Source organism: Miniopterus schreibersii, assembly GCF_964146895.1.
Source record: "Miniopterus schreibersii genome assembly, chromosome: 18".
In the NCBI taxonomy this organism is placed as follows: domain Eukaryota; kingdom Metazoa; phylum Chordata; class Mammalia; order Chiroptera; family Miniopteridae; genus Miniopterus; species Miniopterus schreibersii.
Window position 1 is genome coordinate 2901508 of NC_138121.1, and position 12864 is coordinate 2914371.

Below are 12864 nucleotides of genomic sequence, written 5' to 3' on the forward strand. Positions count from 1 at the left end.
AAGACCCCTCCTCCCACAAAACACAGGAGTCCAGGCCCCAGCCCCTCCTCCCCACACCCAGGGGTTCAGACCCCAGCCCCTCCTCCCTCAGACCCAGGGGTTCAGACCTTTAGCCTTGTCCTTTCTCTGGATCAGTGACAAGTTGAAGGAATGTCTAGGGTTTGGGGGCCACCCACCCTGTGAAGCTCCATCATCTTCTCCTCTCTCCCACATGCTGCTCCAAATCAATATTCAATCTAAAATGTTTAAAAGTAGCAAATCATGGCAGTTGCACTAAGTTTGCTGGAGCCTCCTAGCCCTGCCTCAGCTCCTTTGCACGAGTCTGCAGGTGGGTTGCCTTGCAATGACTTCAGGTCGTCCTCTTGTTGAATTTCTTAAAAATAACTTCATTTTTCTTTGGGTAAACAGGAGAGCACAGTAGTTAAAGGCACTGATTCTAGAGACTGGGCTTTGGGGGGTCCAGTCCCAGTTCTGGCTCCTGTCAGCTCTTTGCCTTTGAGCACGTCACCTCCCTGGTCCTTCATCTTTGCGATAAGAGAGCAGCACCTATTTCCAGGGCCACTGTGAAGATTAAATAATAGTCAGAAAGTGCTAGCACGTTGTCTGACACAGAATAAGCCTTCAGTGGTGTTGGTTTTTAATTGTTTGTGACTTCTGTCACTTTTTCCTGATTGCACTCTCATAAAGTTTTTATATTTTTTTCAACATTTTATTATGAAAAGTTTCTAACATACAGCACAGTTAAACAATTTACAATAGACTCCCATATACCCACCACGTAGATCTTACCATTGACATTTTACTATATTTGCTTTATCTCACCTCCACCTATTACTCTATTCATCCATCAATCTAACTAATTTTTGGATGTATTTAAAAATAAGTTACAGATATTGGTATACTATCCTCTAAATACTTCAGCATGTATAGGTGTGTGTTTTTAAATATATATATTTTTTATTGATTTTAGAGAGAGAGGAAGGAAGAGGGAGAGAGAGAAAAACATGCATTGGCTGCCTTCTGCACACCCCCTACTGGGGATCGAGGCCTCACCTGGGCATGTGCCCTGACAGGGCACTGGGACCCTTTGGTGCCTGTGATGACGCCCAACCAACCGAGCCACATGGGCCAGGACCAGCATGCCTATCATTAACTAGAGTTCAATATTTATTTTCTCATAACTTTTTCTTATAAATCATTTTCTTTACTGAGGACTTTGCCGAGTATGTCGATTAGGAGAAAAACATCCCATAATCAAGTATGTGCAGCTCATGGAGATGACAAAGCCCAGAGGACCAGTGGCAAGTGCCTGGAGTTGGGGTCTTAATTCCCTCTTAGAGTTTCCTCCACTCCCCACCACTCCCCACCTCCCTCCCTTCCCCACGGCCCTCAACTGCTCCTCCTAAATGCGCCCACCCCATGCTGCAGTAAGATAGACCCAGGGGGGTGCCAAGAGATGGGTCGTGTCCACCACCACGCTGGAAGCTGAGTTTCGACTCAGGCACTGCCGTTTCCTGGGTGTTTGACATTGAGCAATTCACTTGTTCTCTCTGAGCCTCAGTTTTCTTATCTGTGAAACAGGAGTGGGCATAATGAAGTCATTTAGTCATCCGGCCAACATTTCCTAAGGCTTCCTCTGAGCCAGGTCCTGTGCGGGCACTTGGGACACAGGGGTGAGTCAGTCCCAGTGCCTGCCCTCAAGGAGCTTGCGGTCCGGCGGGGGAGCTGTACGTGAACCCAGGTGGCCTCGGTGCAGGGTGACTTGAGGGAGGCACCTGCTGTGGGAACCTGGACGAGAGTGTGACTAACCCAACCGCAGCGGGTGGGAATTGGGTGGTGTTCAGGGAAGGCTTCCTGAAGGAGGTGATAGCTAAGCAGACTTGAAGGACAGGTTGTGAGAAGAGTGTTCTGGGAAGAGAGAATAGAATGGGTGAAGGCCTAGGGGTCAGAGGGCATGGCCTGGTTCAGGGAAACCTCGAATCAGCTCCACGGCCGGAGCGCAACGGGAGAAGTGGGCAGAGCTGGACCACGTAACGTGGCAGCCACTTGCCAGGGCTGTGGCACTAGGCAGCTTGAAAGGTGGGGAGATCCAACTGAGACGTGCCATTGGTGTGAAAAAGACACAACGGGTCCCAAACACTAATTGTGCAAAAAAATTAAAAAAGCAAACTACTTCTTTAAATGTTTCCTATTTTGAGTGACAATTTTTGCATATATTGACTTAAATGAAATATTAAACTCTTGTATCTTTTTTCCGAGATTTTCATTTATTTTATTTTTTAATTACAGTTTACATTCATTATTCTCTTGTATTGGCTTCAGGTGTACGGCACAGCGGTTGGACAGTCACATACTTCACGCGGTGCTCCCCCCGACATCCCCCGTCCCCGCCTGGCAGCACGCGTCGTTGGTACATTATTGACTGTATTTGCTGTGCCGCACCTGGCACTCCAGTGGCTGGGACCAGCTGAAAAGGTGAAGGGATCGAGAAGCAGACTGGTGGTAACTCTTGCTTCTCTCTAGTTTGTTTTAAACTGTGGCTGCTAGAAAATTTGGAAGTGCATGTGTGCCTGCCCCTATATTTCCACGGGCCAGGGCCGTCCTGGGTGCTGAAGGTTTTCCGACACCAGGCTGAGGGGTTAGGACTTGTCCCCAGGATGACAGGGGACCCCAGGCAGGGTTGTGAGCAGGAGAGAGCCGGGGATCAGCTCTGGGGGCCAGGAGAACCCTCTGGGGTCGAGGGAAGGGTGCAGAGGAGAGGCCATGGTCCGAGCTGAGGCAGGGGAAATGGGGACAGAGAGGAGGGAGCCACACAGGGCGGGGAGGCGGTGGGACAGGGCTTGAGGATCGACTGTGAGAGGCCCAGCGGCCGTCTGTAAGGATGGTGGGTCCCGAGTTCAGTGGGGATATGAGTGTGAAGGGCCTCGGGGAACCAGGCATGGGGGGCAGCAGCCCCAAAGAGTACACTGAATGCTAAATTGTTTCATCCCGGGAGAGATGGGGGCCAAGCAAAGGTGGTGACAACTAGATTTTTTTTTTTTTTTTTCAGAAAGTCACAGAGGCAGAAGTGAGCTGTAGAAGAAATGGGCTCAGGAAACAAATGACAGAGGCAAAAGAAGGGCCCTTGGAGCTTAGGAGAGAGAGAGGCAAGGGAAACGCACCCGGGGGAGGAGGGGAAGGTGTGGGCATGCTGCATAGAGAGAGCCCCCCACACACAATTTTTTAAATTTATTTGAGAGAGAGAGACTTGTTGTTCCACTTGTTTCTGCATTCATTGGCTGGCTCCTGGATGTGCCCTGGCCTCGTATTGAACCGCAACCTTCTGGTATCAGAACGATGCTCTAAGCAACTGAGCCACCCGGCCAGGGCCCCAACAATTAGATTTAATGCAAAAAAAAAGGGTAGAGCCAGGCCCAAGCTGGTGCTAAGGTAACATTATTAAAATCAGTCGACCTCATTGCCCAATGACCTTCCTGAAAGCCCCCCCCTTTCCTTCTCACGCCCTGCAGTTCCCTGGTCCCTGGGATCACCACGCCCGCCGGCCTTTCCCTCCACCTCCGCCGGCCCTGCCTGCTGCCGGCCTTTCGGGGACACGCGGCCCCCTCAGCTCCTCACCTCCTCTGCAGCTCAAGGGCCCCTACCCCACACCCCCAGGTCATGCTCAAGTTTTCTTGCATTTCCTGCTTATTTCCACTCTCTCCCTGTGTGTTGAATTTCATCAAGTCCCCAGGTCCCCCTGTGTCCCACTAGCTTCCTCACGCCCCCCGCGTGTCCCTGTCTAGCTCCCCGGAACCGACGCCCCTCTGTGCAGGCTTCTGCACTTCTAGTGCAGGGGGCCGTGGGGGGAGAGAAGCAGAGAGAGGCTTATAGACTCAGAAAATCAAGGGGAGAGACACACAGGGAAAGATGGAGAAAGAAGCAGAGAGATAAAGAGACATAGGTAGAGACTGGGGTGAACACAGAGAAACACAGAAAAAGAGAGAGAGATGGAGACACCCTGCCAGGGCCAGGGAGGGAAACAGCAGAGACCTCCGGGGTGGGCAGGCCTGGAGGGGATGGGAGTCCTGATACGGGGCAGAGGTGGGTGGACAGTCAAAAGACAGCAAGAGGACTGTCAGACGGGGACAAAAGGGAGCCATTGACGCAGCCGCCTGCCACCAGCCTTCTTGGAAGAGAGGTTGAGAAACGGAGCTGCCAGGAGCATGGCACTGGGCGCTGGGGGCGGACAAAGCCGGATTGTTCCAGGGCCTTTCCTCACAGTGCCCGGGCCTGCGCCCCAGCCTGAGGCAGGGCAGAGTACCAGCCTGGTGACACACGCTTTCTCACTAGCTGGCTCACTCTCTCGTGGGGACCAGGAGGTCGTCAGCACCCACGGAGGGACTCAAAGGCAGGTGCGTGAATCACCCCAACTCCACTGACCCCGTGTGGCCTGGTTCCCAGGGACTTGTGGGTCTTGAGCAGGGACAGACAGACCTGGTGGGGTCCCTGGAGGCCAGGGCTACTAGGAGGCCCACATGTGGGTCCCCAGATCCTTCCTTGCTCAAGGACCTAGAGGTCCAGGGAATGAGGAGAGCAAGCTCCCACCCATCCCTCTCCCACACCCAGGAGTCAGCACCCAGCCCCTCCTCCCTCAGACCCAGGAGTCCATGTCCCCAGTGAACTTAGGGACCAGTGCTCCCCTTCCTGGAAGCTGGGGTCAGGGGTCATGAGGAGCAGAGCTGTCAGAGGTGGAAGAATGTGCGTGGGAGGCCCAGTGAGGAGGAAAGGGGAGGGACAGCTTCCTGCCTCAGGGATCTTGGGTAACATGGGTTAAAAGGAAGCACCGGGAGCATATGGGGACAAGACCAGCCAGGAGCCCCTGGGGTATCTGCCAGACAGTCCTCGATGCCCTGGGCCCCACAGCCCCTCTATCTGCTCTCTGTCTGTTTCTCGATCTTTGTCTGTCTTTCTCTGTCTCATTCCAAGGGGCCCTCACTGCTTTGTGAATCCCTGCTCTGCTCTCCCCTCGCCTCCCTGCGTTTCTGACTCTGCCTCCCTGTCTGCCTGCCTGTGACATGCACTGTCCCTGGGCCAGTCAGCAGTGGCCCCCAGCAGGTAAGACCACAGTGCAGGCCAGGACCTACAAGTGTAGGGGTGAGGGATAGGTGAGCCCAGAGCTAAGGTGCAGAGAAAAATGCATCGGTGCTGGAGAGGAGAACCTCAGGGGCCTCCCGGGCCAACCCTCCCTGTTACTAAGCAGGCAAACCCCAGCCGGGAGGCGGGGAAAGGCTGACTGAGCGGCACCTGGGGCCAGCAGGTGCAGTGATGGGCTCTCACGGTATCTGCCTTCCGGGGGCCCTCGGGTGGGAGATGAGAGATTAGGAGGCTGGTGGGGGTCAGAAGTCAAGGGTCAGGAGAGCGGGGCAGGCCAGGAAGGAGGGGACAGAGGAGGGAGAGGGGAGGGGCCTGCATGGGGTCTGAGATGGGGGCTGAAGGAGCACTTGGCTTCCCCTCCCAGGAACAGCCATGAAGACGCTGGTTGCTGCACTGGTTCTGATCGCTGCAGGTGGGAAAAAGGGAAAGAGGGTGGGGAGGTTTGGGGACAGGGTGGGGGTTGCCGAAGGGCAGAGATTCAGCTGGAGGTGGGAGCCACTCAGGCGTGGAGGGGGGTTGGAAGGAGGAAGGCCGCGGAGGCTAGGTGAGGACTGGGGGCTGCAGGCAGGGAAGGGGGTGGGAGGTGGCTGTGAAGACGGGGAGAGGTCGAGGATGGGGCAGGCTTTGGGGGCGGTACTGGGTACGGGTTTGGGTGTGGAGGTGCAGGTCATCTCCATGATTAAGGCAGGACTGGTTCACACTGGCGGGTGCCCGGGCCATCCCCAGACCTCCTCTCTGACTCGGACCCTCCCTCCTGCAGTCCAGGCAGAGAGGAAGGAAAAGGTGCTGTCTGGTGGACCCTGCGAGCGGATGTCTCACCCCTACCAAGCTGCCCTCTACAACTCAGGCCACTTGCTCTGCGGTGGGGTCCTCATTCACCCCTCATGGGTCCTCACAGCTGCCCACTGCAAAAAACCGTGAGTTTCCACACCGAGGATGGGGAGTGGTTGCAATTAGAGTCCGCCAATGCCTTGCAGACTTCAGGCACGGAATGACACACACGTCCCCCTGACCCAGTGTGAGGCCATCTGATAACCAGTCTCATTTGGCCAACATTTAATTGAGCATTAAATATATGCCAGGCACTGTTTGGGGCCCTGGGGATCCAGCGGGTGGGGGGTGGGGAACAAGCAGAACTGCTTTGGTGAACTGACCTTCTCACCGGGGCATCAGCCATGCGGGGCCCTGTAGGGGGAGCCAGGTTTAGCTCTAAGTGCAGTGGAGGCCACGGGAGAGTTTTAATCTGGGGGGCAGCAAGGTCTGATTGCTTTGTTCCAAGCACTCTGGCTACCCGTGGAGCATGGGCTGGGCAAGAGGGGCCTGTGGAGGCTGCTGCCTCCATCCAGCACCATAAGGTGATGGCTGGGACCGGGACACTGGCCGTGGAGATGCGTGGAAGTTGGAAACCTTGGGGGTTATTTTGAGACTGAGCCAGCAGTGCTTGGTGTTAGGGGATAGGTAGGGAAAGAGCAAGAAGGGCTGACCTCCAAGTATTTGACTTTGGTGAGTTGGGGGAGAGGGAAAGAGAAGCAGCTTGTATGCGTCAGACATTTTGCTTTAGCCAGGATGAGTGTGAGTGAGATACCTGGGAGCCGTCCAATAAGGGTGCCAGGTTGGCCGCTGGCACTCAGGGGAGAGGTCAGAGCTAGAGGTAAAGATTAAGGAGTCATCTGTGAGCAGGTATTTAAAGCCACGGGACAGGATGAGATCACCCAAAAAGCGTGCCTGGGTAGAGGAGCGGAGAGGGCCTGGAACAAATCCTCAGGGCACTAAAATCCACAGGTTAGATCAGCAGCAGCTGTTCAGTGCTAACTATGGGCCAGGTGCCCTGTGAAGCAGTGAAATTCCATTTCCTGGAACCCCCACAATAAGGGCCTATTGGCCCCATTTTGCAGATGAGGAAACTGAGGCTCATAGGAATAGCGAAGGGCAACTCAAGTGTCTGGAAAGCAACAGATGCCTCCCCTCGCTATGGGGGCAGGGGTCTCGTCCTGCAGGGTGGTCTCTCTCATGCTCAGAAAGAACTGGCCCCACTCCTACCACCCTCATTCATTCATTCATTCATTCATTCATTCAGTGCCCATCGACTGAAAGCACACACTAAGGGCCAGATTTGAGTTGGGCAGTGGGGATTCAGGACTGGATGGCACTCCCTGCTCTTGGGGACATAGGGGCAGAAAGACAATTAACAAACAAACCCTCAGGAAAAAATTGTACAATTATAAATAATCCTCAGTCCAGTGGAGGAGAAGAGTGGGAATGGCTTCTCAAGAGAAAAGAGCAGAGGTGCCTACTGTAGATGGATGAGATGAAATTCAAGCTGAGGCTTGGAAAATGAGGAAGGGTGGCAAAGGGAAGCTGGGGGAAGAGCAGCTAGGCCAGAGGAAACACAAGGACAGAGGCCCAATCTGGAGTGTTACCAGTTCACAGGGGGCAGAGAATGGTGGGATGAGACACTTGGACTGTATTCTGAGGGCAATGGGGAGCTATGGGAGGCTTTTGAGCAAGGGAGTGGCTCTTTGGTCCATTTCACAAATATTTATTGAATATGACGCTTCATGTTCCAGATCCTGGTCTAGGCACTGAGGATGCTATATCTGAACAAAACAAAAATCCCATCTTGATATCCTAGAGCTGTGCCATCAGCCACATATGGCTAATTAAATTTACATTAATAAAAATGAAATGAAATTCTAGATCCACGAGCCACATTTCAAGTGCTCAGTAGCTGCCTGTGGCTAGTGGCCACTGTACCAAACAGCACAGATAGAGAAACTGTCATCACTGCAGACAGTTCTACTGGACACTGATGCTGTGGTAGGAGGAGACACAATAAAACAAGTAAATATTTAATAGCACATATATCATACATAAAGGAATAATGATAGGTTTTCTGGTGGAAAATAAAACAGGAGAGGAAGATAAGAATTACCTGTTGGGGTGGATATTTACATCTTAATTGGGTTGCAGGGAAGGCCTCACTGAGGAGGTGACATTTGAAAGAGGTGAGGGAGTGAACCATGCAGATATCTGGGAAAAAATAGTTGCTGGCAGAGGAAACAGCCAGTGGAAAAGCCCTGGGGTGGGAAGATGACTATTATGTTCAAGGAAAGGCACGGAAACCAGTGTGGCTGGAGAAGAAAGAGAGAGGGGAAGAGTGGGAGGAGATACCTGTGAGGTGATGGGCAGGACCTTGTAGGCCATAGTGAATACTTTGGTCTTTACTTTGAGTGAGTTGGGAGTCATGGGAGAATTCTGAGCAGACAAAGGACAGGACCAACTTACATTGTTAAAATGTAAGCTATGGCTGTTCTGTGGAAAAGAGACTATAGAGGGCCAAAGGCAGAAGCAAGGAGTCCAGTGAGGTAGCTACTGCTGTAGTCCAAGTAAGGGATGATGGTTGCTCAGACCAGTGGGGGAGGTGAGAAGTGGTCAGATTCTAGATATACTTTGGAGAGACAAAGGATTTCTGGACAGCTTAGAAGTGAGGCATGAAATAGTCAAGAACAGTCTCCGAGTTTATTCTGGAAGAATAGAATTGTCATTTACTGAGCTGGGAAGATGGAAGGAAACAGGCCAGATAGTTCATGGTGTACCAGGCTTCCCCAGCTCCCACCATGGCCCCATCTGGGGTCTCAGCTGCAGCCCAAGGGAAAACGGTGATACCCAGCCCTCGTCTCTCCCAGGAATCTTCAGGTCTACCTGGGGAAGCACAACATTTATGAAAGAGAGAGTTTCCAGGAGGAGAGCTCTGTTATCCAGACTGTGACCCACCCTGGCTACAATGCTGCCACTCATGACCAGGACATCATGCTGTTACGCCTGAAGCGCCCAGCCAGTCTCTCTGAACGCATCCGGCCCCTGACCCTGGAGAGAGACTGCTCGGCCAACCGCACCAACTGCCACATCCTAGGCTGGGGCAAGACAGCAAATGGTCAGTAATACAAGGACCATGGGGAAGCCATCCAATGGGTCATGGGTAAGGGGGACCCAAAGGTGAAAGGTCAAAGATGAAGGTGGTCCAGTGGTGAGGACCAATGGGGTAGTGTATCACTGGGTGAAAGGTGAAAGGTCAATGGGGATGGAAGGCAAATATGGGAGTTGGGCCAATGAATAAATAGCCAATGGAGAAAGTAGACCAATGGGTGAGTGTATGAGTGGATGGGCCTGAGATGAAGGCTCAGTGAGGAGGGGTCAGGGCCAATGGGGAAATACCAATCAGGAAGGGGGCCAGTTGTCGAAAGGAACCAACCAGGGCGCACTGATGATCAGAAAGGGGTTAAGTGGAGGGAGGACTCATGAAAGAAGAGAGATTAACAAAGCAGGGGAGCCAGAGGAAGGGTGTTCATTGCGAGCGTGAACGGGTAGAGAAAGCTGATAGGTGAGGGACCACTGGGGGAGAGTGAACAGTCAGGAGGAGTCAGTAGAAGACATAAGTCCAATAAATCAGCAGGAACCATTGAAGATGGGCCTGTAAGTAAAGGGCCAGAAAAGAAGGTGCATGATTGGATGAAGGGCCAATGGAAGGGTAGAGCCATTGAGGAAAGGGCCAATGAGGGAGGTGGACCACTGGGTTTAAGGCCAATAGGAAGGGAGAGCCAATGGGCAAAGAAGGGACCAGTTAGGAAAGATCTCACTGCCCAGTGGTGACCAATCAGGATGATCCAATGAGCAAGAACGGGCCAATGAAAGAGAGAGGGCTGTAATAGAGGAGGTGAGTCTAGAGGTCAGCTGGGACCCCTGCAGAAGGTGGGCCCATGGAGGAGAGAAAAGTGGGGGCAAGACCTAGGAGAAAGAAAGACAAAGAGGGAGCCAGGACCTATGGAGAAGCGGCCACTAATGAGGAAGACCAGCCAATGGGAGGGAAGAACGACATAAAGAGACACCGATCACAAGTGAGGGTTGTAAGAATGGAAATGGACCTTGAGAAGGAGAGACAAGCAGGGAGAAGGGAGCTGGCCGGCAGGAGGACCAACAGAGGAGGGAGGCAGGGCGGGGAGCTGGGTGTCGCAGGGTGGGCTGTGCAGTGAGCCTGTCCCCTCTCTCTCAGGTGTTTTCCCGAACACTATCCAGTGTGCAGATGTCCACCTGGTACCTCGTGAGGTGTGTGAGCGCGCCTACCCTGGCCAGATCACCCCGAACATGGTGTGCGCCGGCGACGAGAAGTATGGGGAGGATTCCTGCCAGGTGAGCCCGACTGGGGAGCCCACCAGCTCTGGGATGGACAGAGGCAGGAAAACAGACGGAGGCAGGAAGAGGGAGACGCACAGACCTAACAGAGCTATACAGGGAGACACACACAGACCCAAACAGGGATACACTGGGGGGACACTGACACATGGAAAGGGTGAGAGACTCAGTTCGACACTCGGAGACACAGTCAAGGACAGGCAGACCTACACGGGACGTCCAGCAGAGACAGGAAATGCCGCCACGGATGGAGATGGAGAGAGCAAGAACCAGAGAGCCACAGGGAAGAGGCAGATGGCAGGAGGGGGCTGCTGTTCTTAAAACGGAGCCCCCACAGGCCCTGCTCAAACACGGGCCTGTGGGGGAGCCTAGCTAGGGAGAGCAGGGGCTCCATCCCCACGCCCAAATGCCTTTAACTTGGGTTTCCTCCACTGTGGCCCACTGGGTCTCTCCACCTTATGCCAAAACTTAATTTGAAGGACTTGGACCAGCCAAGAAGGGGAAAGAGACCAAGATGAGGTGATGCGCAGTGAACTGGGCGGAAAGAAAGGGCCCGCACGCCTCTTCCCCCCCCCCCCTCAGGCCCGGTTCTGTTCTTAACCTCTCTTCTTTTTCTCTCTATGCCTCTCTGCTTCTCCATGCTCCTGAATATCCCATGGTCTCTCTGTTTCCCTGTCTGTGACTGTGTGTGTGTCTGTCTGCTCCCGAGGATTTCTCTCCACCTCTGAGTCTCTCTTTCCCTCTCTACATGCCTCTGTGTCTCCTGCTGTCTCTCTGACTTTCTCTCCCTGCATTTCTGACTCTCCCTCTTCCCTGCAGGGCGATTCCGGGGGCCCACTGGTGTGTGGAGGCCGCCTCCGAGGACTTATATCATGGGGCAACGTCCCCTGTGGATCTAAGGAGAAGCCAGGGGTCTACACCAACGTCTGCAGATACTACCAGTGGATCCGAAAAACCATTCAGGCCAACTAACTCTGACGTGTGACATCCAACTCTTGACCTCGACCCCCCACTTACTGGCTCTAAAATATCTCTGACCAAGACCTTTCCTTCCCCTCACCCATCTAGATTGACACTTAATGCTTAATTCTGCCTGATTTTACCCCAGCCCCAGCCTTGCATCACTGGGGGTGAGTGCGGATACAAGCTGAGATCTTGTCCCCCCCCCCCCACTAAGAGAATAGAGGAAGATCCCTTCTAAGCAGCCTTCCCTCCCTGATTATCCCATGGGCCTGGTGACTTCCCACATAGGAGTGGTCACACGTCTGGAAAACACGGGTTGGAATCCCAGCTCTGCTGCTTGCGACGCATGTGCCCTTGGGAAGTGCCTTCCGTCACGGTGCAGACTCTCCTCTGTAAAACAGGGATAGTAACAGGACATTCCTCATAAGTCAGGGGCACGGTTGGGAGGAGTCAAGGTCTCAGGCACGTGAAACACAGGCACTGGTGCCCGGCCCCCCGCCTGCTCAATAAAAAGTGAACTCATCATTGGTGATGCTTTTTGCTTTTCTCCCACCTCTGCTCTGAAACCCAGATATTACTTGCCCTGGCCTGTGTGACTCAGTGGGTAGGGCTCGGTGTGTGCACGGAAGGGTCTTGGGTTTGATTCCTAGTCAAGGGCATGTACATGGGTTGCAATTTCCATCCTGGCCCCCAGTCGGGGCACATGCAAGAGGCAGCCAATCAATGTGTCTCTCTCACATGGGCGTCTGTCTCCCCTCCTGCTCTTTCCCCCATCCCTCCCACTCTCTCTAAAAATCAATGCGGGGGTGGGAAAGAGGCTGGGACCTTCTCCTAAGGGTAATGGGGAGCCACGGAAGGGTTGTGAGCAGGAGACATGTAGGATGCACCAGGTGAGAGAGGCTGGAGGTCAAAAGGAGTTTGAGGTGATGGTGCATGTAGAGAAATGAGGGCTGAGCTGGGGAGGGAGCCGGGAGGGCTGGAGAAGGGAGGCTGAGTGTGAATTCACATACAGAGAAGCGTGGATGGGTGGCCTTCTCTTGGAGGGAAAGACCTGCAGAAAAGCCTGCGGGTGTGAGAATGCCTGCTGGGCCCCAGAGGTGGCAAATCACTCAGGATGGTGCAGGCTGGGGTTTGAGGCAGGCGAAGTGGGTGACAGGGCTGAAAACTTGGGTCAGTGGAAGATGGGGCTGGGCTGGGCCTTAAGTGCCAGGCAGAAGGTGGCCTTGATCCTGGGGGCCCTGAGAAAAGGAAGGACAGGGTCAGATCCGGGTATTAGAAAGATCTCATGGGGGGGGGGGGGGTTTGAGGTGCGGGGAAGGGGCGGGGAGGGGGAGAGACTGGAGGCCCCAAAAGAAGTGAGGGGAGCAGACAGGCAGAGCTGGCTGAGGACCCAGGCTTCCGATGCTTCCAGGGGTTCCCCCACCAGCATGCACCCCTCTGCCCCCAAACCCCAGGCCTGGGCCTGTCCTCAGAGAGGCATTCTTCTCTCACAGACCCCCTGCACCATCTCTGAGGGAGACAAAGTAGCATCTCAGTCACTCTCCTCCCATGGAGGCCAGTGGGATGGGTAGCAGCTCC

The 12864-nt window shown here is 53.9% G+C and overlaps 1 protein-coding gene across 2 annotated transcripts; it reads left to right on the plus strand.

Annotated features, from left to right (window-relative positions):
- Positions 1 to 4276: 4276 nt before the first annotated feature.
- LOC308548478 (kallikrein-6-like) lies at positions 4277 to 11810 on the plus strand. 2 transcript variants are annotated; one of them, XM_081120024.1, is made up of 7 exons: positions 4277 to 4391; positions 4966 to 5094; positions 5498 to 5545; positions 5894 to 6050; positions 8820 to 9067; positions 10184 to 10320; positions 11143 to 11810. In XM_081120024.1, the coding sequence occupies exons 2-7, from the start codon at positions 5055 to 5057 to the stop codon at positions 11293 to 11295; spliced, it is 783 nt and encodes a 260-aa protein (XP_080976150.1). In that variant the 5' UTR covers positions 4277 to 4391; positions 4966 to 5054; the 3' UTR covers positions 11296 to 11810. The 2 variants fall into 2 exon arrangements, with proteins under 2 accessions (XP_080976150.1, XP_080976151.1); XM_081120025.1 differs by lacking the exon at positions 4966 to 5094 and having other exon boundaries at positions 4290 to 4391.
- The last annotated feature ends 1054 nt before the right edge of the window (positions 11811 to 12864 follow it).

What these genes read in the sequence shown, in the direction of transcription:
- LOC308548478 (XM_081120024.1), top strand. Translation starts at nt 5,055, where the DNA reads ATGCACTGTCCCTGGGCCAGTCAGCAGTGGCCCCCAGCAG. An exon ending in TCAGCAGTGGCCCCCAGCAG is followed by an intron (nt 5,095 to 5,497) that starts GTAAGACCACAG and finishes TTCCCCTCCCAG; the next exon opens with GAACAGCCATGAAGACGCTG. An exon ending in ATGGGGAGGATTCCTGCCAG is followed by an intron (nt 10,321 to 11,142) that starts GTGAGCCCGACT and finishes TCTTCCCTGCAG; the next exon opens with GGCGATTCCGGGGGCCCACT.